The sequence below is a fragment of the Hyla sarda genome, chromosome 8, assembly GCF_029499605.1.
Source record: "Hyla sarda isolate aHylSar1 chromosome 8, aHylSar1.hap1, whole genome shotgun sequence".
Lineage (NCBI taxonomy): Eukaryota > Metazoa > Chordata > Amphibia > Anura > Hylidae > Hyla > Hyla sarda.
In genome coordinates this window covers 225047147-225074174 of record NC_079196.1, presented here as the reverse complement: position 1 = coordinate 225074174, position 27028 = coordinate 225047147, and the positions used below count along the sequence as shown (strand labels likewise).

The 27028-nt window shown below is 47.2% G+C and overlaps 2 protein-coding genes across 6 annotated transcripts in view; one reads left to right on the top strand and one right to left on the bottom strand.

Moving 5' to 3' along the window:
- Positions 1-1033: 1033 nt before the first annotated feature.
- On the bottom strand, positions 1034-17056 carry LOC130284845 (sulfotransferase 1 family member D1-like). Of its 2 annotated transcripts, none has more exons than XM_056535699.1 (8): positions 16948-17056; positions 14887-15117; positions 14327-14452; positions 13351-13448; positions 8763-8889; positions 4129-4223; positions 1787-1967; positions 1034-1706 (listed from the first exon to the last, which is right to left on the bottom strand). In XM_056535699.1, the coding sequence occupies exons 2-8, from the start codon at positions 15017-15019 to the stop codon at positions 1594-1596; spliced, it is 873 nt and encodes a 290-aa protein (XP_056391674.1). In that variant the 5' UTR covers positions 15020-15117; positions 16948-17056; the 3' UTR covers positions 1034-1593. The 2 variants fall into 2 exon arrangements, with proteins under 2 accessions (XP_056391674.1, XP_056391673.1); XM_056535698.1 differs by having other exon boundaries at positions 16931-17022.
- CORO1A (coronin 1A) overlaps positions 13293-27028 on the top strand; it is a 107518-nt gene continuing 93782 nt past the window's right edge. The window contains exon 1 of one of the 4 annotated variants that reach the window (XM_056535697.1): positions 13293-13346. In XM_056535697.1, the coding sequence (XP_056391672.1) occupies positions 13308-13346 (39 nt within the window). In that variant the 5' untranslated portion in view covers positions 13293-13307. Of the gene's footprint in view, positions 13395-16979; positions 17002-27028 lie in introns of those variants that run through there. The other 3 variants (XM_056535696.1, XM_056535694.1, XM_056535695.1) reach the window with 3 other exon arrangements.

Sequence of the window (27028 nt, the reverse complement as noted above, 5' to 3'; positions counted from 1 at the left end):
GTTGCAAAACTACAACTCCCAGCATGCCCGGACAGCCTTCTGCTGTCCAGACATGCTGGGCGTTGTAGTTTTGCAACAGCTGGAGGCTCCCTGCTTGGGAAATACTGGTCTATGTAGCGGACAGAAGCTTCTTCATGGTCCTGTACAGAACACGCAATGTCCTAAAAAAGGAAAATGGAGTCGCCCTGACCTGGTGTCTAAAGGAGCAGCTAACCCTGGCACAGGTAAAGAGTACAGAACATGTAATACCTCCCTGTACTGTAGGAGGCGCTACAATACACCAGTCAGTGCATACACTTCAGTAATACAGGTAAAGAGTACAGAACATGTAATACCTCCCTCTACTGTAGGGGGTGCTACCAGACACCAGTCAGTGCATGCACTTCAGTAATACAGGTAAAGAGTACAGAACATGTAATACTTCCCTGTACTGTAGAGGGCGCTACCAGACACCAGTCAGTGCATACACTTCAGTAATACAGGTAAATAGTACAGAACATGTAATACCTCCCTGTACTGTAGGGGGTGCTACCAGACACCAGTCAGTGCATACACTTCAGTAATACAGGTAAATAGTACAGAACATGTAATACCTCCCTGTACTGTAGGGGGCGCTACCAGACACCAGTCAGTGCATACACTTCAGTAATACAGGTAAAGAGTACAGAACATGTAATACCTCTCTACACTGTAGGGGGCGCTACCAGACACCAGTCAGTGCATACACTTCAGTGATACAGGTAAAGAGTACAGAACATGTAATACCTCCCTGTACTGTAGGGGGCGCTACCAGACACCAGTCAGTGCATACACTTCAGTAATACAGGTAAAGAGTACAGAACATGTAATACCTCCTTGTACTGTAGGGGGTGCTACCAGACACCAGTCAGTGCATACACTTCAGTAATACAGGTAAAGAGTACAGAACATGTAATACCTCCCTGTACTGTAGGGGGCGCTATCAGACACCAGTCAGTGCATACACTTCAGTAATACAGGTAAAGAGTACAGAACATGTAATACCTCCCTGTACTGTAGGGGGTGCTACCAGACACCAGTCAGTGCATACACTTCAGTAATACAGGTAAAGAGTACAGAACATGTAATACCTCCCTGTACTGTAGGGGGCGCTACCAGGCACCAGTCAGTGCATACACTTCAGTAATACAGGTAAAGAGTACAGAACATGTAATACCTCCCTGTACTGTAGGGGGCGCTACCAGACACAAGTCAGTGCATGCACTTCAGTAATACAGGTAAAGAGTACAGAACATGTAATACCTCCCTGTACTGTAGGGGGCGCTATCAGACACCAGTCAGTGCATACACTTCAGTAATACAGGGGTTTTAAGAGTGAAATATCCATTCTGATTGGTCGGTTCTTCCAGCCATTGACACGTTTCGCAGATTCCATAGCATTGTATTTTGAGTCTGGTTCCAAGTTACAATGGTCCAGAAAAGACCAGAAAAGACCATTGTATGCTGAAACTGTTGTATGTTGAGGCCATTGTAAGTTGAGGGATCACTGTATATATATCTCCATCCCTGTACAATGTGGGTGGAGACGGAGGAGGGAGTTTGCAGGTTGTCTTCTCAGTTGTCGAAGCGGAAGGTCAGGTCGGTGTCAGACATCTCCATCTTATAATATTCATCTAGTAATTCACTTTGAGCCACCGTGAGATGGTTCTTCCAGTCACCACAAATGCCTAGAAAGACAGAAATACAGGGTTCAGGGGCCATAAATACCACAATATAAGTAGCCATCGTTCTCAGAAGTGCACAGTACCTTTCCTCATGAAGGGTGAGATGGAGTGGTCCATGATGGAAGTGGGGATGGTGCTGTAGTTGGCCATTTGGTTTTCTTTCATGTTCTTAAAGGTTGTTCGCTGATGGATCGTCTCCAAAATGTCCTCAGATAGATCCTTCCCTATGAACTTCGTCACCTTCCTGAGTTCACATTTTGGGTCCTGCACAAAGAGAAGTTTAGAAAGCCCCCTCAACAACTCTTCCAATCCTCAGGGGGAGAGAGGGGGCACAGAAATTATTGGCTGAACATTAATGTCCCATAGTGGCCAAGAAGACAATCCCATGAACCAGACTGCAAGAGGGGAGAAGTTTATTCAAAGCCAACCTGGGTGTTTCTAAGGCAAGGTCACATGACCCAATTTTGGATTTCTTTGGTGTGTCTGTGAGATTACATAAGATACCACCATCATTTCTTTCATAGAAGACTATGTAATTTGCCTTTTATATTTTTGATGAAAATTTTTTATTTTTTATTTAAAGTTTTATTGAGTTTTAAGAATAAGACAAAACAAATCATGGCAAACGATAAGCACAACAGGTGGACAGCACGCAGCTATCGAAGGAACAATAAGTAAGGAAAACATATACAGTAATAAGTCAAAACAGAGAACCAGGTAACTAGTCATGAAGCCAAGCCGACTAGGAAAGAGGCCGGGAGCGTCAGAAGGAGGCTAAAAGAACGCACCCGCTATAATCGGGAGAGAGAGAGGACAACAGAACAAACAGAAGGCAAACAACAAAGAGGGACAAGACAAAAGACACCGGAACGGGGAAGGGTCAAGGTCCCACAGGGTTCCCAGGATAGGAAAGGTTGCGAAAAGCTAGAAAAGGACTGGAACAACTGCCAATCAAACCAAGTCCTATTATAACGGTCAGGTTCTGCAGGGGGCAGCGCGATCAGGTCACCTATACCTTGTACATGACCAATCTCAGCCAGCCATTCCTCAATGAAGGGAGGGTCTGGAGATTTCCATTTCCGTGGAATAACCATCTTGGCCGCCTGCAGCAAATGATCAACGACTTCTTATAGGTGACAGGGGACATATCGAACATGTATAGCAGAGCCGCTTTGGGGGAGATGGGAACCGTAGTACCCGTCACAGAGTGGATGGTATCTCAGACAGTGGCCCAAAAAAAAGGGTCGAAGGGACGGGCATTCCCACCAGATGTGAGCCATGGTGCCAACAAAAAGGCTGCAGCACCAGCAGGTGTCAGGAGCCGTCGGATACCAACGGCAGAGTTGGTCAGGGACCCTATACCAGCGGGACAGGACTTTATAGTTGGTTTCCTGGGCTTTGCAGGCTATAGTGGACTTATGGGTAAGAAATAAGAAAGAAGCATTTCTGCCATTGGACGGGAGAGAACTGCTTGCCCAGCTCCTCCTCCCAGGCTGCACAGAATGGGGGCAGGTCAGAGGATGAGCCCGATACCAACAGCCGATAAAGGAAACCAATGGCATGTGGGGGGACAGGGGGGGGTGAGACAGAGATGTTCAAAGCAGACAGGGTACCATGTAGTTTATGACTCTGGTTAATGGACTAATAGAAGTGTTGCTATCGCGGAGCCCCCTCGGGACACAAGGTGTTAAAAGGTTTCAGGCCAGCCGAAGCGAGAACATGTTTAAATCAGAGAGGGTTCGTTTTAGAACCTCCCAGGAAGTCACTCGAGGCAAGTCCGGGCGGGAAATCCAGGTGACCAGTAATAGGGCGGAGGGAACCCGCTGGATCGACCATAGAGTGGTGGGTGGAAGAAAGGCGTTGGGCTGAGAGCGTCTGGGCTGATGTGAGTGACAGGTTCGAGAAAGAGGACGGGGGCCACAACCAGGGCAGCACCGACAAGGAGTGTGGGTAAAAATCACGGGCAATGCGCACCCAAATTTTAGAATTAAGTCCAAAAGACGAGCATGCACAGCCGCCAGACAGTAAAATGCTCTATTGGGTAGGCCCCAGCCTCCTTGGGACGAAATAAGGTTTCCTGGCGAATCCGAGGATGACACGAGGCCCATACAAAGGCGCTAAAGTGCCGCTGCATGGCACGCCAGTAGGAGGACGGGATGCGGATGGGGATAGTTTGAACTAGATAGAGTAGCTTTGGGTCATTTTAAGTAAGTGTATCCTGCCGAACCAGGAAAAATCTCTCTGGTTCCAGGAATTCAGATGCTCATTGAACCACTGGAGGAGGGGAGCAAAATTGTGGGTGAAGACTTAAAATTTTTGACCTAAGGGGAGCAGAGCTGGCTGAGGAATCCAGAGAACACAAATATAACAAGAAGAGGCCTCTGCACCAAGCAGGACTATACAAGTGGGGACCATCTTTTCCCACCTCTAACATGTCCTCGTAGAAGAGGTAGAGAATGTCCTTCTGTCGTCTGCTCTTCCACCAGTCCTTCACGTGATCACTCCATGACCCAAAGGCAACTACAAAGAAAAGGACAATGACAAAGTATGAGCAAGACGAAAACATCCATATAGAGGGATTTTGTGTGTATTCGGGTCATAGTTCCTCGGCAGCTGGGAGAGCACAGGCCCATTCAGTCATCGGTATCTGTTCGGTCATCACTACACCAGAGAAGATCACAGTCCTGTTTCCCTATTATCAACCTTAGAAGGTTTACCGTATTTTTTGCCGTATAAGACGCACTTTTTCTTCCGCAAAACTGGGGGGGGGGGGGGAGTTGATGCGTCTTATACGGCGAATGCACATTAAAACCCTGTCCTATCGTGGCAGTCCCCACGGCCATCAACATTCGGGACCCGCGGCTAATACAGGACATCACCGATCGCGGTGATGCCCTGTATTAACCCTTCAGATGCGGCGATCAAAGCTGACCGTCACGTCTGAAGCGAAAGTGAAACTCAGTCGGCCTGTTCGGGACCGCCACGGTGAAATCGCGGCGTCCCGAACAGCTTACAGGACACCGAGAGGGACCTTACCTGCCTCCTCGGTGTCTGCTCCGTGGCGGGATCCCCTGCATGGCCGGCGCTCTACTTTGTCGTCGTTGCGCACGCCGTCCCGTCATCCAATAGGAGCGGCGTGCGTAGCGACGTGATGGCGGCGACGGAGAGCGAGGATACCCGGCCGGCAGCAGAGACGTTCCGGAGCGATGGGGACACCCCGAGGACGCGGCGACAGCGATGGAGCGACATCCAGAGCAGCGGTGATGGTCCGGAGCGGCAGGGACACGTGACTATTACCTCCTATACCAGTGATCTTCAACCTGCGGACCTCCAGATGTTGCAAAACTACAACTCCCGGCATGCCCGTACAGCCAACTGCTGTCCGGGCATGCTGGGAGTTGTAGTTTTGCAACATCTGGAGGTCCGCAGGTTGAAGATCACTGTCCTATACTCTACATTGTATCTGGCTCAGAATCTTTTTTTCTAGATTTTCATCCTTATATGGCGAAAAATACGGTAACCATTATGCTGCAGCTCCTTTTTGCATCATGAGAAGACACATGAGCATCTGGACTGGATCTAATTAACCCCTTAAGGACGTAGAGATTTTTCATTATTGTGTTTTCATTTTTTCCTCCTCACCTTTAATATCCTTGAGTCTTTACATTTTTCATTTGCAATGAAAAGCATTTCTCCTGCGGTGTATATAGTAGTATATAGCAGGGTATACGGATACTGGAAGCCTGTGCTAGCATTTCTCCTGCGGTGTATATAGTAGTATATAGCAGTGTATACGGATACTGGAAGCCTGTGCTAGCATTTCTCCTGCGGTGTATATAGTAGTATATAGCAGTGTATACAGATACTGGAGGCCTGTGCTAGCATTTCTCCTGAGGTGTATATAGCAGTGTATACGGATACTGGAAGCCTGTGCTAGCATTTCTCCTGCGGTGTATATAGTAGTATATAGCAGTGTACACAGATACTGGAAGCCTGTGCTAGCATTTCTCCTGCGGTGTGTATAGTAGTATATAGCAGTGTATACGGATACTGGAAGCCTGTGCTAGCATTTCTCCTGCGGTGTATATAGTAGTATATAGCAGTGTATACGGATACTGGAGGCCTGTGCTAGCATTTCTCCTGAGGTGTATATAGCAGTGTATACGGATACTGGAAGCCTGTGCTAGCATTTCTCCTGCGGTGTATATAGTAGTATATAGCAGTGTATACAGATACTGGAAGCCTGTGCTAGCATTTCTCCTGCGGTGTATATAGTAGTATATAGCAGTGTATACGGATACTGGAAGCCTGTGCTAGCATTTCTCCTGCGGTGTATATAGTAGTATATAGCAGTGTATACGGATACTGGAAGCCTGTGCTAGCATTTCTCCTGCGGTGTATATAGTAGTATATAGCAGTGTATACGGATACTGGAAGCCTGTGATAGCATTTCTCCTGCGGTGTATATAGTAGTATATAGCAGTGTATACGGATACTGGAAGCCTGTGCTAGCATTTCTCCTGCGGTGTATATAGTAAGTATATAGCAGTGTATAAGGATACTGGAAGCCTGTGCTAGCATTTCTCCTGCGGTGTATATAGTAGTATATAGCAGTGTATACGGATACTGGAAGCCTGTGCTAGCATTTCTCCTGTGGTGTATATAGTAGTATATAGCAGTGTATACGGATACTGGAAGCCTGTGATAGCATCTCTCCTGCGGTGTATATAGTAGTATATAGCAGTGTATACGGATACTGGAAGCCTGTGCTAGCATTTCTCCTGCGGTGTATATAGTAGTATATAGCAGTGTATACGGATACTGGAAGCCTGTGCTAGCATTTCTCCTGCGGTGTATATAGTAGTATATAGCAGTGTATATGGATACTGGAAGCCTGTGCTAGCATTTCTCCTGCGGTGTATATATTAGTATATAGCAGTGTATATGGATACTGGAAGCCTGTGCCAGCATTTCTCCTGCGGTGTATATAGTAGTATATAGCAGTGTATATGGATACTGGAAGCCTGTGCTAGCATTTCTCCTGCGGTGTATATAGTAGTATATAGCAGTGTATACGGATACTGGAAGCCTGTGCTAGCATTTCTCCTGCGGTGTATAGTAGTATATAGCAGTGTATGCGGGGTCTAAATAATTCTGTTAATTTTAACAGTAGTGCCTAAAGTATAAAAAAAATTTGAGGTCAGGGGTCTGATTAATTTTAGTCTCCGATCTGCCGTCTGATACCATAGGGGGGGGCGGGGGGGGGGGGGGGGGGCAGAATAAATTTACAGTGTCTGAATAATTCTAGTGTTTGATTTGGGGTCTGAATAAATTTTTAGGGGTCTGGCATAGGTTCTGAATTCATTTAGGGGCTAGTTTTAGATATGAATAATTTTTGTGGTCTGATTTGGAGTCTGAATGAGTTTAGCGGTCCGGTCTGGCTTTCCCACTCACAAATGATAAATCTTGATGTAAACATTTCTATGAAGTTTGTTAAATGTTAAAGGGGTACTCCCGTGGAAAACGTTATTTTTTTTTAAAAAATTTTTTATGAACTGGTGCCAGAAAGTTAAACAGATTTGTAAATCACTTCTATTAAAAAAAAAATCTTAATCCTTCCAGTACTTTTTAGGAGCTGTATACTAAAGTGAAATCCAAAAAAGAAATGCAGTTCCTCTGATGTCCTGACCACAGTGCTCTCTGCTGACCTCTGCTGTCCATTTTAGGAACTATCCAGAGCAGCATATGTTTGCTATGGGGATTTTTCTCCTGCTCTGGACAGTTCCTAAAATGGACAGCAGAGGTCAGCAGAGAGCACTGTGGTCGTGACAGAAGAGAAATCCAAAAAGAAAAGCATTTCCTCTGTAGTATTCAGCCGCTAATAAGTACTGGAAGGATTAAGATTTTTTTATAGAAGTGATTTACAAATCTGTTTAACTTTCTGGGACCAGTTCATTTAAAAAATAAATAAATAAAGTTTTCCACGGGCGTACCCCTTTAACTATAAAGCCTTTAGGTCTTGGCCACTAGATGTCTCACTTTACAATCTGCTGTTTACTCCGTGTTGTCAGGAAAAATCTGTATTTAATAAAAGACAGAACACAATGAGTGGAGGAGAGGCTTAGCCACTCCTATGTGCAAGAGAGGAAAAAGAGAGCCTGGGCTATGCACTTGCAATCTGTGAGCCTGTCTTCATCCTCCAGAGGATCATCACTGTCCCTAAAAAGGTTAATCTAGGCATCTCGCTCATCTCAGCAGCAGTTCAGTTCTTAGTGTAACTCTTTCTTGCTGTACTGTACCCAGCACAGTGCCAGCCTCTATAATCCAATGCACTTTCTCCAGCCATGTCATAGCATAGCGGTGTCTAAAAATATAAAAGAGAGCGCTCCATAGCGTAAAACCGACTGGGTAGGTATTGGTAGAAAGATTATTTTAAAGCCTCCTAGGTGGTTGTGTGAGCTCACACACAACGATGAACTGCGTATAAGGATTGTTAGAGCCCGGTCTGCAGTCTCCCAACCAAGTAGAAAGGGACAAATGGACTTCAAAGGTGCTGACTCGGAACAGGCACATCAGGTGAGTATAAAAGGTTTATTAAAATGCAACGCGTTTCACCGCACATGTGCGGCTTCATCAGGCATCGTCAGATGCCTGATGAAGCCTCACATGTGCGGTGAAACGCGTTGCATTTTAATAAACCTTTTATACTCACCTGATGTGCCTGTTCCGAGTCAGCGCCGCAAAAGACCCACCGCACCTTTGAAGTCCATTTGTCTCCATAGCATAGCAGTGAGAAGTAGGTGTTGTGCTATCCTCTGATTGGCCAGACAACTAAGGTAACAAAAGTCTAGGTGTGAATATTCTTGGCAAACCGCTCCCTGAAATTGAGAGAATGAGAAAAAGCCAGGCACCATGGAGGGAACTCTCAGAGGCTTAATAACAGCAGGGAGAGCACTAAAATCACCAGCACTTGAATGGGTTAATTCAATAAAATTATGCAGGATGTAAAAAAAATGATTTGAAATGACAGGTACGCTGTAAGTATAGTATTATATGTACCTTCCCCCTCTATGAACATTTGTATAAAGTCTTCGAAAGTCCCTGGATCTGGGTGCAGAATGGCCATACGGTAGAAATGATAATAAGACACTAACACATCCTTAGGATTTCGGGCCATATAAAGGATCTGCAGGGAAAGAAGACAACAAAAAACAGCAAGAAATTATACAGACAGAGCGAAACCAAGGTCTACAGCAGGATAGATGGACCCAATACAGTGATCCCTCAACTTACAATGGCCTCTACATACAATAGTTTCAACATACAATGGTCTTTTCTGGACCATTGTAACTTGAAACCGGACTCAACATACAATGCTACGGAATCTGCGAAATGTGTCAATGGCCGAAGAACCGACCAATCAGAATGGGCATTTCACTGGTAAAACCCCTGTATTCCTAAAGTGTATGTACTGACTGGGGTCTGGTAGCGCCCCCTACAGTACAGGGAGGTATTACATGTTCTGTACTCTTTACCTGTATTACTGAAGTGTATGCACTGACTGGTGTCTGGTAGCACCCCCCGCAGTACAGGGAGGTATTTCATGTTCTGTACTCTTTACCTGTATTACTGAAGTGTATGCACTGACTGGTGTCTGGTAGCACCCCCCGCAGTACAGGGAGGTATTACATGTTCTGTACTCTTTACCTGTATTACTGAAGTGTATGTACTGACTGATGTCTGGTAGCGCCCACTACAGTACAGGGAGGTATTACATGTTCTGTACTCATTACCTGTATCACTGAAGTGTATGCACTGACTGGTGCCTGGTAGAGCCCCCTACAGTACAGTGAGGTATTACATGTTCTGTACTCTTTACCTGTATTACTGAAGTGTATGCACTGACTGGTGTCTGGTAGCGCCCCCTACAGTACAGGGAGGTATTACATGCTCTGTACTCTGTACCTGTGCCAGGGTTAGCTGCTCCTTTGGACACCAGGTGAGGGCGGCTTCATTTTACTATTTTTAGTACATTGCATGTTCTGTACAGGACCCTGAAGAAGCTCCTGTCCTCTACTTAGACCAGTGTTTCCCAAAGAGGGTGCCTTCAGCTGTTGCAAAACTACAACTCCCAGCATGCCCGGACAGCGGCATGCTGAGAGTTGTAGTTTTGCAACAGCTGGAGGCACCCTCTTTGGGAATCACTGAAATAGACAGTGATTTACAACTCCCAGCTTTTATATGTAAGGATTTGCTTTATATACAGCTCCCAGCAGCTCTTTCTTACTTTTATATGTAAGGATTTGCTTTATCTATATTAGTTATCTACTTATTTAACTTTAATTCTCACTTTTTCCTATTTCTGGATGACATTTTGGTGACTTCAGAACCAATTACCAGGTTTCCATAGAGTTATGGTCTCAACATACGATGGTTTCAACATACAATGGTCGTCCCAGAACCAATTAATATTGTAACTTGAGGGACTACTGTATAGCCTGACCTTACTCTATGGGAAGACAGACGGTTCTGGTCATGAACCAATGGGGAGACAGACCTCATATGTAATAGACCAAGCCCAACAGTAGAGCCGGCCATACACTAGAGATGTAAGGCCAGAGACATAATGCAACCTTATATATCGTAAGAGCTAATTTGGTCTCTACAGCAAATCAGTAGGCCCGGTTATATTGTAGTAGACATGGGCCTGACTCTACAACAAGACAGACAGCTTAACCCCTTAAGGACCGGAGGTTTTTCCGTTTTTGCATTTTCGTTTTTTGCTCCTTGCCTTTAAAAAATCATAACTCTTTCAAATTTACACCTAAAAATCCATATGATGGCTTATTTTTTGCGCCACCAATTCTACTTTGTAATGACGTCAGTCATTTTGCCCAAAAATCTATGGTGAAGCGGGAAAAAAAATCATTGTGCGACAAAATTGAAAAAAAAAAACGCTGTTTTGTAACTTTTGGGGGCTTCCGTTTCTACGTAGTACATTTTTCGGTAAAAATGACACCTGATATGTATTCTGTAGGTCCATACGATTAAAATGATACCCTACTTATATAGGTTTGATTTTGTCGGACTTCTGGAAAAAATCATAACTACATGCAGGAAAATTAATACGTTTAAAATTGTCATCTTCTGACCCCTATAACTTTTTTATTTTTCCGTGTATGGGGCGGTATGAGGGCTCATTTTTTGCGCCGTGATCTGAAGTTTTTAACGGTACCATTTTTGCATTGATAGGACTTATTGATCACTTTTTATTCATTTTTAAATGATATAAAAAGTGACCAAAAATGCACTATTTTGGACTTTTTTTGCGCGCACGCCATTGACCGAGCGGTTTAATTAATGATATATTTTTATAATTCGGACATTTCCGCACGCGGTGATACCACATATGTTTATTTTTATTTTTATTTACACTGTGTTTTTTTTTTTATTGGAAAAGGGGGGTGATTCAAACTTTTAATAGGGGAGGAGTTAAATGATCTTTATTCACTTTTTTTTTTCACTTTTTTTTTGCAGTGTTATAGGTCCCATAGGGACCTATAACACTGCACACACTGATCTTCTATGTTGATCACTGGTTTCTCATAAGAAACCAGTGATCAACGATTCTGCCGGATGACTGCTCATGCCTGGATCTCAGGCACTGAGCAGTCATTCGGCGATCGGACAGCGAGGAGGCAGGAAGGGGCCCTCCCGCTGTCCTGTCAGCTGTTCGGGATGCCGCGATTTCACCGCGGCTATCCCGAACAGCCCACTGAGCTAGCCGGGATGCTTTCGGTTTCACTTTAGACGCGGCGTTCAACTTTGAACGCCGCGTCTAAAGGGTTAATAGCGCGCGGCACAGCGATCAATGCCGCGCGCTATTAGCCACGGGTCCCGGCCGTTGTTAGAGGCCGGGCCCGACCCGCTATGACGCGGGGCCACGCCGTGGCCCCGCGTTATAGATCGGGAGTGGACACATGACGTTCCAGTACGTCATGTGTCCTTAAGGGGTTAAAGGGGTACTCTGCTGGAAAACATTTTTTTTTTTTTTTTTTTTTTAAACCAGCTGGTGCCAGAAAGTTCAACAGATTTGTAAATTACTTCTATTTAAAGATCTTAATCCTTCCAGTACTTCTCAGCTGCTGTATGCTCCACAGGAAGTTCTTTTCTTTTTGAATTTCCTTTCTGTTTGACCACAGTGCTCTCTGCTGACACCTCTGTCCATGTCAGGAACTGTCCAGAGCAGGAGAAGTTTGCAATGGGGATTTGCTCCTGTTCTGGACAGTGCCTGACATGGACAGAGGTGTCAGCAGAGAGCACTGTGGTCAGACAGAAAGGAAATTCAAAAAGAAAAGAACTTCCTCTGTAGCATACAGCAGCTGATAAGTTCTGGAAGGATTAAGATTTTTTAATAGAAGTCATTTACAAATCTGTTAAAATTTTTGGCACCAGTTGATTTGAAAAAAAAAATAATAATAATAATATGCTTTCCAGCGGAGTACCCCTTTAAAGGAGTAGTCCAGTGGTGACCCAGTGGTGAACAACTTATCCCCTATCCTAAGGATAGGGGATAAGTTTGAGATCGCGGGGGGGGGGGGGGGGTCCGACCGCTGGGGCCCCCTGCGATCTCCTGTACGGAGCCCCGACAGCCCGCGGGAAGGGGGCGTGTCGACCTCCACACGAAGCGGTGGCCGACACGGCCCCTCAATACAACTCTATGGCTGAGCCGAAGCGCTGCCTTCGGCAATCTCCGGCTCTGCCATACAGATGTATTGAGGGGGCGTGTCGGCCGCCGCTTCGTTCGGAGGTCGACACCTGCTATCTGGCCCCCCATACAGAGAGATCGCAGGGGGCCCCAGCGGTCGGACCCCCCGCGATCTCAAACTTATCCCCTATCCTTAGGATAGGGGATAAGTTTTTCACCACTGGACTACCCCTTTAAGCTTCTACAGAATAATAGATAGTAAGAGAACCAGGCTCTGTAGCACGAATGATAGACCTTGTTCTATGGACCAGCAGTCTATATAGAAAAACCAGACATAGATCTTATTCCATAGTGAGTGCCGGACCAAACGTCGTAGACCAAGTGTTATATATGGGACATGAAATGAAGACCCGACAATATGGCAAGGAAAACAGAGAATTCATAGGAAACTCAGACTAAACACCGAACCAGACTCCACCAAAAAGATCAGAAACATATCGGGGGAGATTTATCAATACCTGTGCAGGGGAAAAGTTCCTGAGTTGCCCATAGCAACCAATCAGATCGCTTCTTTCATTTTTGAAAAGGCCTGTGAAAGAAACGATCTGATTGGTTGCTATGGGCAACTGGTCAACTTTTCCTCTAGAAAGGTTTTTATAAATCTCCCCCATAGACCTCAATCTCATCTTCATGTGTTTGGGGTCTATGGGGGAAGATTTGTCAAAATCTGTGCAAAGGAAAAGTTTCCCAGTTGCCCATAGCAACCAATCAGATCACTACTTTCATTTTGCAGAGGCCTTGTTAAAAATGAAAGAAGCGATCTGATTGGTTGCTATGGGCAATTGGGCAACCTTTCCTCTGGACAGGTTCTGATAGATTTCCCCCATAGGGTTGTGATGGGCCATGATCTACAAAGAGAACACGTCGTACTTCCGGTACCTTGCATTTCTTTTCCCAGAAGCTGCTTGGCAGGAGGTGAACTGGTAAATGAGATTTGATCACACGTGGAGACTCCATTGCATTAAGGATCTCAGTTCCTAAGGGGGGAGGTGACATATTGGACTTACACATGCCAGAATCTTTTCTACAACATAAGACGTAGACTACTTTAATATACGCATCAAATTGTCCTTCCAGTACTGGAGCATCCAACGCTTGGTGTAATTGAGCCATTTGTACAGTGATTGAATCCCATAAAACTGTCATGTCTGTCTTTGTCTGTGTTCACACTCAGCTATTGAATTGGTTGTGTTTTTAACAGTGATATGTTCCCCGGTGAGGGAATAGTTAAACCCTTTGGCTTTCTATCCAATAGCGCTTAGGGTGTGTCTACATAAGGTGAGCCCAGTCTAGCTTCTAGGCTGGTGATTGACATCTTACATCCTGATATCCTTTCATGCCTGACATGCTGCTATGGAGCTCTTGGTGAAACACTCCTTGTTTTGAGCTTTAATCTACTATCTCTGTTTTAGCATGCACCTTGCATTTATCTTTGATATGTTCTGGGCTTTTACCCATGGTTAGGTAGCATGCTCTTAGTAGATTTTAATCCGTGTTTGTATAGTCGGTTTTAGAATTTGTACATCCTTTCTGCTATGTATCTGTTCATACTGTTGTTATGTTTTTGGCTTGTGACTGGCTGTTTATTTAGTATGTGTTTTTAAGGCCACTGCCCTTTAGCTCAGGGAGGGACCGGCGCCCAGTTGTCGATCCACCATTTAGGGTGGATGGGCAAGTAGGCAGGGAAAGATGTTTTAGGGTCAGTTTAGGTCTCACTCTCCCTGTCCCCTGGTTGGTCCCTGACAGAATCACCAGCCTGCCCACTTGCTCTGGTACCACTTTTTTGTTTTTGTCTCTGTCCCCCGGTCGGTCCCTGACAAAAACACTGTGTAATAACTTAATCGGCTTCACTCACCTGATGGCATATCAGGCGCCGCGTACTCCAGAAAGGGCACCCGCTCAAATATGGCACCCCGTTGGGTTTTTGTAACATCCCCATTATGTATCATTAGGTCCAAAATCTCGCTCATCCAAGTGGTACCTGTTAAGAGGAGACATTCATTACCATGGAGGTCCTCGGAGTAAATGACGACTGGAGATAAAGGCGTTGAGGTACCGGATTTACAATTCACTCATGGATACAATGAGATGATACCTGCATTATTAGTACTAAAATAATAAGTATCCATCCGTCAAAAAGAGATCCTCTTGTAAGGACATGACAATGGTGATAACATCCACAAGCTTTACACCCATGGAGAGGAGAAAAATAAAGAATACAAAATGCTGGTGTGGAATTATATGCAGGTGGGTGACCGGCGACCCAAGGCCGTTCTCTTCAGTCTCCAAAATGGCCTTCTATGTCTTTAGTTAGATTCATGTCAATGTGGAGAACACCAGAATATGGTCAGCCTCCAAACCATGATGATCCCCTTGGTATTTCATGTTTTATGTGGGTACATTTAATGGTCTTACCAGATTTTGGGAAGGTAACTATCAGCAGGTCCCCATCTTTTGCCTGGAAACGTTGAACATTCTCCCAATTTTCTGCGAAGGGTCCCAGGATGGGCATCCCACTCACCACTTTTATTGGAGGTCGGTCAACCATGTCTGTAGGTCTGTGAGCCTCAGAGATGGGGGGCCAGGTGGGGAGCCTTTATAGGATGTGAGATCAGAATGAAACGGAGATGGCAGCTCTGGATGTGACTAGAACAGAAGAAATGTAAGAACTCAGGATCAGTGAAAGAAAATGATAGAAAAGGGTGTGCAACCAGATACCTTTTCCCCATAAAAAACAAACAAACTTTTTTTAAATTTAATTTTAATCCTTCCCTTAAAGGGGTTCTGTGCCCTCTGACTGTGTGGTTTAGTAAATAAAGACTTGTATTCTTCATGGAATAATTCTGGGACATATTCCCTTCAATTCTTTTTTCTCTGTTGATGCTCCCAGACGATAATTAAAGGGGTACTCCGGCGCTAAGACATCTTATCCCCTATCCAAAGGATAGGGGATAAGATGCCTGATCGCGGGGGTCCTGCCGCTGGGGACCCCCAGGATCTTGCACGCAGCACCCTGTTACCATCAGTCCCCAGAGCTTGTTCGCTCCGGGTCTGATGACTGGCGATCATGGGGCCGGAGCATTGTGACATCACGGCTCCGCCCCCGTGTGACCTCACGCTCCGCCCCCTCAATGCAAGCCTATGGGAGGGGACGTCACACGGGGGTTGATCCTCATTGCAGTAGTCCTGATGCATGTGCTGCTCTTTGTTTCCTATGTTTTGGTTCCATTTCCTCCTTTCCGCACCTGTAGCCAATAATATAATAAGACATAGGGGGAGATTTATCAAAACCCGTCCAGAGGAAAAGTTGACCAGTTGCCCATAGCAACCAATCAGATCGCTGCTTTCATTTTGCAGAGGCCTTTTCAAAAATGAAAGCAGCGATCTGATTGGTTGCTATGGGCAACTCAGAAACTTTTCCTCCAGACGGGTTTTGATAAATCTCCTCCCGTCATTTGGCTTTGGTGACTACCTGAACCTGGGATTGACATGGAAGGATCGTCACCCTTAAAGGGGTACTCCACTGGAAAACTGTCCAGAGTAGGATAGGTTTTCTATGGGGATTTTCTCCTACTCTGGACAGTTCAAAAAAAATGTCAGCAGAGAGCACTGTGGTCAGACAGAAAGGAAATTCAAAAAGAAAAGAACTTCCTGTGGAGCACACAGCAGCTAATAAGTACTGGAAGGATTAAGATTTATTTTTTAATAGAAGTCATTTACAAATATGTTTAACTTTCTGGCACCAGTTGATTTAAAAAATAAATAAATAAATAAATAAAAACTTTTCCAGTGGAGTACCCCTTTAATACTGAAGAGATGTAGTTTTTTTTTGACCGGACATGTTTTGTTTTTGTTTTTTTTGGAAAGCGATATTGTTTTTTCCTTCCTCCTGTTTTTTTGTTTTTGTTTTTTTCTAAATATTTTGGCAGGACGCCAATGGTTATGATTCAGCAAAAATAAGTCACAGGGATCAACATAACCCAGGGTTTGTTTATAAATCCGTAATAACGGAGACACATAAATCCGCATTATTCACAGGAGGGTTGGAGTTCTTACTTAGTTTTCCCTGCACTATGTAAAATCTATAGATCAGTGTTACCCAACCAGGGTGCCGCCAGCTGTTGCAGAACAACAACTCACAGCATGCCCGGACAGCCGTTGGCTGTCCGGGCATGCTGAGAGTTGTCGTTCTGCAACAGCTGGAGGCACGCTGATTGGGAAATATTGCTATAGATGTTCCTGTATCTATGTATGTACGATCACATTCAGTAGGCCAGTGGTGCCACCATACAAAAGAGTAGAACGTAGCCCCCACCAAGCGCCGGCCCACAGAAGTCTCATTATTCCGGACCCCACAGTCTTATATCTACTGACACTTCTCAGCCCTGACTAGCACAATGGAGGATTCTACTATACACGGGAAATAGCTGCGTCCTAAATGGTGATCAGTAATACTCACCGGAGCCCAGATCCTACCTGATGGGAACAGAAAGACTTCACCAAGGAGGAGACAGAGGAGACAAGGCAGGGGTAAGACGCTGCATACTTTCGAAGGAATCATGTGACTGGAAGAGGTGGATTTGGCATGGTATCTATTAACCACTTAAAGGGGTATTCCAGGAAGAAACTATATATATATATATATATATATATATATATATATATATATCAACTGGCTTCAGAAAGTTAAACAGATTTGTAAATTACTTAAATTAAAAAAATCTTAATCCTTCCAATAATTATCAGCTGCTGAAGTTGAGTTGTTGTTTTCTGTCTGGCAACAGTGCTCTCTGCTGACACCTCTGCTTGTATCAGGAACTGCACAGAGTAGAAGAGGTTTGCTATGGAGATTTGCTTCTACTCTGGACAGTTCCCGAGACACGTGTCATCAGAGAGGACTGAGACAGAAAAGAACAACTCAACTTCAGCAGCTCATAAGTACTGAAAGGATTATGATTTTTTTAATAGAAGTAATTTACAAATCTGTTTAACTTTCAGGAGCCAGTTGAGATATATATATATATATATATATATATATATATATATATATATATATATATAAAGAAGTTTTTTCCGGGATAACCCCATAAGGACCAGGGCAATTTTATTTTAGCATTTTCGTTTTTTTCCTTCTCACCTTCTAAAAATTATAACTCTTTTATATTTCCATCCACATCCACAGACCCATATGAGGACTTGTTTTTTTTTTTTTTTTTTGCATGCACAATTTTACTTTGTAATGAATTTACCATAAAATGTACGGCGCAAAACAAAAAATATTATTTAAAAAAATCTCAAACTTTTTTTTCACAAAATTAGTATGTTTAAAATTGCCCTATTTTGACCACCTATAACTTTCTCTTTTTTCCAAAAAACTGGGCGGTATGAGGGCTCATTTTCTGCGCCGTGATCTGTAGTTTTTATCGGTACCACTTTTGCTTATATTTAACTTTTTAATCACTTTTTATTAATTTTTTGGGGAATAAAATGTGACATAAAAGCAGCAATTTTTGACTTTTTTTTTTTTTTTTACGTTTACGCCGATCACCATGTGGATAATTAACATTATATTATGATAGTTCGGAAATTTACGCATGCGGAGACACCAAATAGGTTTATAAAATTTTTACGCTTTTGGGGGTAAAATGAGAAAAAAGGCCGATTTACATTTTTATTGGGGGAGGGTATTTTTCACTTTTGATTGCTAATACTGTTCAGTGCTATGCATAGACATAGCACTGATCAGTGTTATCGGCGATTTTCCGCTCTGGTCTGCTCGACCTCAGACCAGAACAGAAGTCCGGAGGCAGGTGAAGGGACCTCCGTACGCCATGTTGGATGATCAGATCCCCTCGGCAGAGCTGCGAACGATCCGATCATCCATTTAAACTCCCGCATTACCACAGATGCTGTGATCTGTATTGATCATGGCAACTGAGGGGTTAATGGAGGACATCAGTACGATCGCTGATGTCCGCCATTACTGGCGAGTCCCTGGCTGCTGATAGCAGCCGGGACCTGCAATGCATGAAGCGAGCGCCGGTCCGGTGCTCGCATCATGTACAGGACGTAAATTTACGTCCTGGTGCGTTAAGTACCACTGCATCAGGATGTACATTTACGTTGGTGGTCATTAAGGGGTTAAAGAAGCAGTCCCACACCAAAATTAAAGGGGTACTCTGCCCCTAGACAAAGGATAGGGAATAAGATGTCTGATTGCGGGGGTCCCGCCGCTAGGGACCATTCTCGGCTGTGGCACCCCACTGTCATCACTGCACAGAGCAAACTCGTTATGTGCGTAATGACGGGTGATACAGGGGCCAGAGCATCGTGACATCACGGCGCGCCCCCTTAATGCAGGTCTATGGGAGGGGGCGTCACGATGCTCCGGCCCCTGTATCGCCCGTCATTACACACAGAGCGAGTTTGCTCTGTGCAGTGATGACAGTGGGGTGCCACAGCCGAGATCGGTCCCTAGTGCCGGGACCCTCGCGATCAGACGTCTTATCCCCTATCCTTTGAAAATCTAGGGGTGGAGTACCCTTTTAAACTTTTGTCTTTCTCCTGCCAGACTTCCCCCGGTCAGTGCACAGTCTAGTGTAAATGCCCCCCCCCCCGGTCAGTGCACAGTCTAGTGTAAATGCCCCCCCCCCGGTCAGTGCACAGTCTAGTGTAAATGCTGCCCCCGGTCAGTGTACAGTCTAGTGTAAATGCTGCCCCCGGTCAGTGCACAGTCTAGTGTAAATGCTGCCCCCGGTCAGTGCACAGTCTAGTGTAAATGCTGCCCCCGGTCACTGTACAGTCTAGTGTAAATGCCCCCCCCCCCCCCGGTCAGTGCACAGTCTAGTGTAAATGCTGCCCCCGGTCAGTGTACAGTCTAGTGTAAATGCCCCCCCCCCCCCCGGTCAGTGCACATTCTAGTGTAAATGCTGCCCCCGGTCAGTGCACAGTCTAGTGTAAATGCCCCCCCCCCCCGGTCAGTGCACATTCTAGTGTAAATGCTGCCCCCGGTCAGTGCACAGTCTAGTGTAAATGCAGCTCCTGGTCAGTGCATAGTCCAGTGTAAATGCTGCCCCCCCCCCCGGTCAGAGCAGAGTCTAGTATATATACAATGCCCCCGGTCAGTGCACAGTCTAGTGTAAATGCCCCCCCCGGTCAGTGCACAGTCTAGTGTAAATGCTGCCCCCGGTCAGTGCACAGTCTAGTGTAAATGCAGCTCCTGGTCAGTGCACAGTCTAGTGTAAATGCACCCCCCCCCCCCCCCCCGGTCAGTGCACATTCTAGTGTAAATGCTGCCCCCGGTCAGTGTACAGTCTAGTGTAAATGCTGCCCCCGGTCAGTGCACAGTCTAGTGTAAATGCTGCCCCCGGTCAGTGCACAGTCTAGTGTAAATGCTGCCCCCGGTCAGTGTACAGTCTAGTGTAAATGCTGCCCCCCGGTCAGTGCACAGTCTAGTGTAAATGCTGCCCCGGTCAGTGCACAGTCTAGTGTAAATGCTGCCCCCGGTCAGTGCACAGTCTAGTGTAAATACTGCCCCCGGCCAGTGCACAGTCTAGTGTAAATGCTGCCCCCGGCCAGTGCACAGTCTAGTGTAAAAGCTGCCCCCGGTCAGTGCACAGTCTAGTGTAAAAGCTGCCCCCGGTCAGTGCACAGTCTAGTGTAAATGCTGCCCCCGGTCAGTGCACAGTCTAGTGTAAATGCTGCCCCCGGTCAGTGCACAGTCTAGTGTAAATGCTGCCCCGGTCAGTGCACAGTCTAGTATAAATGCTGCCCCCGGTCAGTGCACAGTCTAGTGTAAATGCTGCCCCCGGTCAGTGCACAGTCTAGTGTAAATGCTGCCCCCGGTCAGTGCACAGTCTAGTGTAAATGCTGCCCCCGGTCAGTGCACAGTCTAGTGTAAATGCTGCCCCCGGTCAGTGCACAGTCTAGTGTAAATGCTGCCCCCCCGGTCAGTGCACAGTCTAGTGTAAATGCTGCCCCCGGTCAGTGCACAGTCTAGTGTAAATGCTGCCCCCGGTCAGTGCACAGTCTAGTGTAAATGCTGCCCCCGGTCAGTGCATAGTCTAGTGTAAATGCTGCCGCCGGTCAGTGCACAGTCTAGTGTAAATGCTGCCCCCGGTCAGTGCACAGTCTAGTGTAAATGCAGCTACTGGTCAGTGCATAGTCCAGTGTAAATGCTGCCCCCCCCCCCCCCCCCCCCGGTCAGAGCAGAGTCTAGTATATATACAATGCCCCCGGTCAGTGCACAGTCTAGTATAAATGCTGCCCCCGGTCAGTGCACAGTCTAGTGTAAATGCTGCCCCCGGTCAGTGTACAGTCTAGTGTAAATGCTGCCCCCGGTCAGTGCACAGTCTAGTGTAAATGCTGCCCCCGGTCAGTGCACAGTCTAGTGTAAATGCTGCCCCCGGTCAGTGCACAGTCTAGTGTAAATGCTGCCCCCGGTCAGTGCACAGTCTAGTGTAAATGCTGCCCCCCCGGTCAGTGCACAGTCTAGTGTAAATGCTGCCCCCGGTCAGTGCACAGTCTAGTGTAAATGCTGCCCCCGGTCAGTGCACAGTCTAGTGTAAATGCTGCCCCCGGTCAGTGCACAGTCTAGTGTAAATACTGCCCCCGGTCAGTGCACAGTCTAGTGTAAATGCTGCCCCCGGACAGTGCACAGTCTAGTGTAAATGCTGCCCCCGGTCAGTGCACAGTCTAGTGTAAATGCTGCCCCCGGTCAGTGCACAGTCTAGTGTAAATGCAGCCCCCGGTCAGTGTACAGTCTAGTGTAAATGCTGCCCCCGGTCAGTGCACAGTCTAGTGTAAATGCTGCCCCCGGTCAGTGCACAGTCTAGTGTAAATGCTGCCCCCGGTCAGTGCACAGTCTAGTGTAAATGCTGCCCCCGGACAGTGCACAGTCTAGTGTAAATGCTGCCCCCGGTCAGTGCACAGTCTAGTGTAAATGCTGCCCCCCGGTCAGTGCACAGTCTAGTGTAAATGCTGCCCCCGGTCAGTGCACAGTCTAGTGTAAATGCTGCCCCCGGTCAGTGCACAGTCTAGTGTAAATGCTGCCCCCGGTCAGTGCACAAGAAAGAGAAGGTTGCAGCAGCGCTGTTGATCAAAAACTGGAGGCTCTTAGCGCACTTTTTGATGACCACGTGGAGGTGGCCTCTTATCGGATGGGACCCTAACATGCTTAATTCACTCACCTCTCCTGGGTATATGGCCTCTGACTGGGTGACATGCAGGATCCATTATCAATTTTAAAATGTAACAGGGAGGGGTGCGCGGCTACAGAGGGGCCACTCCCCCTAACTTGCATAGCAAAAACATAAAAAAGAAAAATAGCCAGCACAACTACCTAATACACGGGTGCACGCTGCTGTGGCAAATGCAAAGTATACAAAAAAGAGAAGGTTAGAGCAGCACTCTTAGGGTCCCATCCGATAAGAGGCCACCTCCGCGTGGTGGATGGGGGACACGTTTTGATCAAAAAGTGCCCTAAGAGCCTCCAATTTTTTGACCAAGAGTGCTGCTGCAGCCTTCTCTTTTTTGCATACTTTGTATTTGCTAGAGCAGCGTGCACCCGTGTATTAGGTAGTTTTGCTGGCAATTTTCTTTTTTGTGTTTTTACCCCCGGTCAGTGCACAGTCTAGTGTAAATGCTGCCCCCGGTGAGTGCACAGTCTAGTGTAAATGCTGCCCCCGGTCAGTGTACAGTCTAGTGTAAATGCTGCCCCCGGTCAGTGTACAGTCTAGTGTAAATGCTGCCCCCGGTCAGTGCACAGTCTAGTGTAAATACTGCCCCCGGTCAGTGCACAGTCTAGTGTAAATACTGCCCCCGGTCAGTGCACAGTCTAGTATATATACAATGCCCCCGGTCAGTGCACAGTCTAGTGTAAATGCTGCCCCCGGTCAGTGCACAGTCTAGTGTAAATGCTGCCCCCGGTCAGTGTACATTCTAGTGTAAATGCTGCCCCCGGTCAGTGTACAGTCTAGTGTAAATGCTGCCCCCGGTCAGTGCACAGTCTAGTGTAAATACTGCCCCCGGTCAGTGTACAGTCTAGTGTAAATGCTGCCCCCGGTCAGTGCACAGTCTAGTGTAAATACTGCCCCCGGTCAGTGCACAGTCTAGTGTAAATGCTGCCCCCGGTCAGTGTACAGTCTAGTGTAAATGCTGCCCCCGGTCAGTGTACAGTCTAGTGTAAATGCTGCCCCCGGTCAGTGTACAGTCTAGTATAAATGCTGCCCCCGGTCAGTGCACAGTCTAGTGTAAATGCTGCCCCCGGTCAGTGGAACAGTCTAGTGTAAATGCTGCCCCCCGGTCAGTGCACAGTCTAGTGTATATACAATGCCCCCGGTCAGTGTACAGTCTAGTGTATATACAATGCCCCCGGTCAGTGCACAATCTAGTGTAAATGCTGCCCCCGGTCAGTGCACAGTCTAGTGTAAATGCTGCCCCCGGTCAGTGCACAGTCTAGTGTAAATGCTGCCCCCGGTCAGTGTACAGTCTAGTGTATATACTGCCCCCGGTCAGTGCACAGTCTAGTGTAAATGCTGCCCCCGGTCAGTGCACAGTCTAGTGTAAATGCTGCCTCCGGTCAGTGGTACAGTCTAGTGTAAATGCTGCCCCCCGGTCAGTGCACAGTCTAGTGTATATACAATGCCCCCGGTCAGTGTACAGTCTAGTGTATATACAATGCCCCCGGTCAGTGTACAGTCTAGTGTATATACAATGCCCCCGGTCAGTGCACAATCTAGTGTAAATGCTGCCCCCGGTCAGTGCACAGTCTAGTGTAAATGCTGCCCCCGGTCAGTGCACAGTCTAGTGTAAATGCTGCCCCCGGTCAGTGCACAGTCTAGTGTATATACAATGCCCCCGGTCAGTGTACAGTCTAGTGTATATACAATGCCCCCGGTCAGTGCACAATCTAGTGTAAATGCTGCCCCCGGTCAGTGCACAGTCTAGTGTAAATGCTGCCCCCGGTCAGTGCACAGTCTAGTGTAAATGCTGCCCCCGGTCAGTGCACAGTCTAGTGTAAATGCTGCCCCCGGTCAGTGCATAGTCTAGTGTAAATGCTGCCCCCGGTCAGTGCACAGTCTAGTGTAAATGCTGCCGCCGGTCAGTGCACAGTCTAGTGTAAATGCTGCCCCCGGTCAGTGTACAGTCTAGTGTAAATGCTGCCCCCGGTCAGTGCACAGTCTAGTGTAAATGCAGCTACTGGTCAGTGCACAGTCTAGTGTAAATGCTGCCTCAGGTCAGTGCACAGTCTAGTGTAAATGCTGCCCCCGGTCAGTGTACAGTCTAGTGTAAAAGCTGCCCCCCGGTCAGTGCACAGTCTAGTGTAAATACTGCCCCCGGTCAGTGCACAATCTAGTGTAAATGCTGCCCCCGGTCAGTGCACAGTCTAGTGTAAATGCTGCCCCCGGTCAGTGTACAGTCTAGTGTATATACTGCCCCCGGTCAGTGCACAGTCTAGTGTAAATGCTGCCCCCGGTCAGTGCACAGTCTAGTGTAAATGCTGCCTCCGGTCAGTGGTACAGTCTAGTGTAAATGCTGCCCCCCGGTCAGTGCACAGTCTAGTGTATATACAATGCCCCCGGTCAGTGTACAGTCTAGTGTATATACAATGCCCCCGGTCAGTGTACAGTCTAGTGTATATACAATGCCCCCGGTCAGTGCACAATCTAGTGTAAATGCTGCCCCCGGTCAGTGCACAGTCTAGTGTAAATGCTGCCCCCGGTCAGTGCACAGTCTAGTGTAAATGCTGCCCCCGGTCAGTGCACAGTCTAGTGTATATACAATGCCCCCGGTCAGTGTACAGTCTAGTGTATATACAATGCCCCCGGTCAGTGCACAATCTAGTGTAAATGCTGCCCCCGGTCAGTGCACAGTCTAGTGTAAATGCTGCCCCCGGTCAGTGCACAGTCTAGTGTAAATGCTGCCCCCGGTCAGTGCACAGTCTAGTGTAAATGCTGCCCCCGGTCAGTGCATAGTCTAGTGTAAATGCTGCCGCCGGTCAGTGCACAGTCTAGTGTAAATGCTGCCCCCGGTCAGTGTACAGTCTAGTGTAAATGCTGCCCCCGGTCAGTGCACAGTCTAGTGTAAATGCAGCTACTGGTCAGTGCACAGTCTAGTGTAAATGCTGCCCCCGGTCAGTGTACAGTCTAGTGTAAAAGCTGCCCCCCGGTCAGTGCACAGTCTAGTGTAAATACTGCCCCCGGTCAGTGCACAATCTAGTGTAAATGCTGCCCCCGGTCAGTGCACAGTCTAGTGTAAATGCTGCCCCCGGTCAGTGCACAGTCTAGTGTAAATGCTGCCCCCGGTCAGTGCACAGTCTAGTGTAAATGCTGCCCCCGGCCAGTGCACAGTCTAGTGTAAATGCTGCCCCCGGTCAGTGTACATTCTAGTGTAAATGCTGCCCCCGGTCAGTGTACAGTCTAGTGTAAAGGCTGCCCCCGGTCAGTGCACAGTCTAGTGTAAATGCTGCCCCCGGTCAGTGCACAGTCTAGTGTAAATGCTGCCCCCGGTCAGTGCACAAGAAAGAGAAGGTTGCAGCAGCGCTGTTGATCAAAAACTGGAGGCTCTTAGCGCACTTTTTGATGACCACGTGGAGGTGGCCTCTTATCGGATGGGACCCTAACATGCTTAATTCACTCACCTCTCCTGGGTATATGGCCTCTGACTGGGTGACATGCAGGATCCATTATCAATTTTAAAATGTAACAGGGAGGGGTGCGCGGCTACAGAGGGGCCACTCCCCCTAACTTGCATAGCAAAAACATAAAAAAGAAAAATAGCCAGCACAACTACCTAATACACGGGTGCACGCTGCTGTGGCAAATGCAAAGTATACAAAAAAGAGAAGGTTAGAGCAGCACTCTTAGGGTCCCATCCGATAAGAGGCCACCTCAGCGTGGTGGATGGGGGACACGTTTTGATCAAAAAGTGCCCTAAGAGCCTCCAATTTTTTGACCAAGAGTGCTGCTGCAGCCTTCTCTTTTTTGCATACTTTGTATTTGCTAGAGCAGCGTGCACCCGTGTATTAGGTAGTTTTGCTGGCAATTTTCTTTTTTGTGTTTTTACCCCCGGTCAGTGCACAGTCTAGTGTAAATGCTGCCCCCGGTCAGTGTACAGTCTAGTGTAAATGCTGCCCCCGGTCAGTGTACAGTCTAGTGTAAATGCTGCCCCCGGTCAGTGCACAGTCTAGTGTAAATGCTGCCCCCGGTCAGTGTACAGTCTAGTGTAAATGCTGCCCCCGGTCAGTGTACAGTCTAGTGTAAATGCTGCCCCCGGGCAGTGCACAGTCTAGTGTAAATGCTGCCCCCGGTCAGTGCACAGTCTAGTGTAAATGCTGCCCCCGGTCAGTGCACAGTCTAGTGTAAATGCTGTCCCCCGGTCAGTGCACAGTCTAGTGTAAATGCTGCCCCCGGTCAGTGCACAGTCTAGTGTAAATGCTGCCCCCCGGTCAGTGCACAGTCTAGTGTAAATGCTGCCCCCGGTCAGTGCACAGTCTAGTGTAAATGCTGCCCCCGGTCAGTGCACAGTCTAGTGTAAATGCTGCCCCCGGTCAGTGCACAGTCTAGTGTAAATGCTGCCCCCGGTCAGTGCACAGTCTAGTGTAAATGCTGCCCCCGGTCAGTGCACAGTCTAGTGTAAATGCTGCCCCCGGTCAGTGCACAGTCTAGTGTAAATGCTGCCCCCGGGCAGTGCACAGTCTAGTGTAAATGCTGCATCCGGTCAGTGCACAGTCTAGTGTAAATGCTGCCCCCGGGCAGTGCACAGTCTAGTGTAAATACTGCCCCCGGTCAGTGCACAGTCTAGTGTAAATGCTGCCCCCGGTCAGTGCACAGTCTAGTGTAAATGCTGCCCCCAGTAAGTGCACAGTCTAGTGTAAATGCTGCCCCCGGTCAGTGCACAGTCTAGTGTAAATGCTGCCCCCGGTCAGTGCACAGTCTAGTGTAAATGCTGCCCCCGGTCAGTGCACAGTCTAGTGTAAATGCTGCCCCCGGTCAGTGCACAGTCTAGTGTAAATGCTGCCCCCGGTAAGTGCACAGTCTAGTGTAAATGCTGCCCCCGGTCAGTGCACAGTCTAGTGTAAATGCTGCCCCCGGTCAGTGTACAGTCTAGTGTAAATGCTGCCCCCGGTCAGTGCACAGTCTAGTGTAAATGCTGCCCCCGGTCAGTGTACAGTCTAGTGTAAATGCTGCCCCCGGTCAGTGCACAGTCTAGTGTAAATGCTGCCCCCGGTCAGTGTACAGTCTAGTGTAAATGCTGCCCCCCGGTCAGTGTACAGTCTAGTGTATATACAATGCCCCCGGTCAGTGCACAATCTAGTGTAAATGCTGCCCCCGGTCAGTGCACAGTCTAGTGTAAATGCTGCTCCCGGTCAGTGCACAGTCTAGTGTAAATGCTGCCCCAGGTCAGTGCACAATCTAGTGTAAATGCTGCCCCCGGTCAGTGCACAGTCTAGTGTAAATGCTGCCCCCGGTCAGTGTACAGTCTAGTGTAAAAGCTGCCCCCCGGTCAGTGCACAGTCTAGTGTAAATACTTCCCCGGTCAGTGCACAGTCTAGTGT

What these genes read in the sequence shown, in the direction of transcription:
- LOC130284845 (XM_056535699.1), bottom strand. Translation starts at nt 15,019, where the DNA reads ATGGTTGACCGACCTCCAATAAAAGTGGTGAGTGGGATGCCCATCCTG. An exon ending in AATGTTCATAGAGGGGGAAG is followed by an intron (nt 4,224 to 8,762) that starts GTACATATAATA and finishes TTTTCTTTGTAG; the next exon opens with TTGCCTTTGGGTCATGGAGT. An exon ending in TCTACGAGGACATGTTAGAG is followed by an intron (nt 1,968 to 4,128) that starts GTGGGAAAAGAT and finishes CTCTTTGTGCAG; the next exon opens with GACCCAAAATGTGAACTCAG.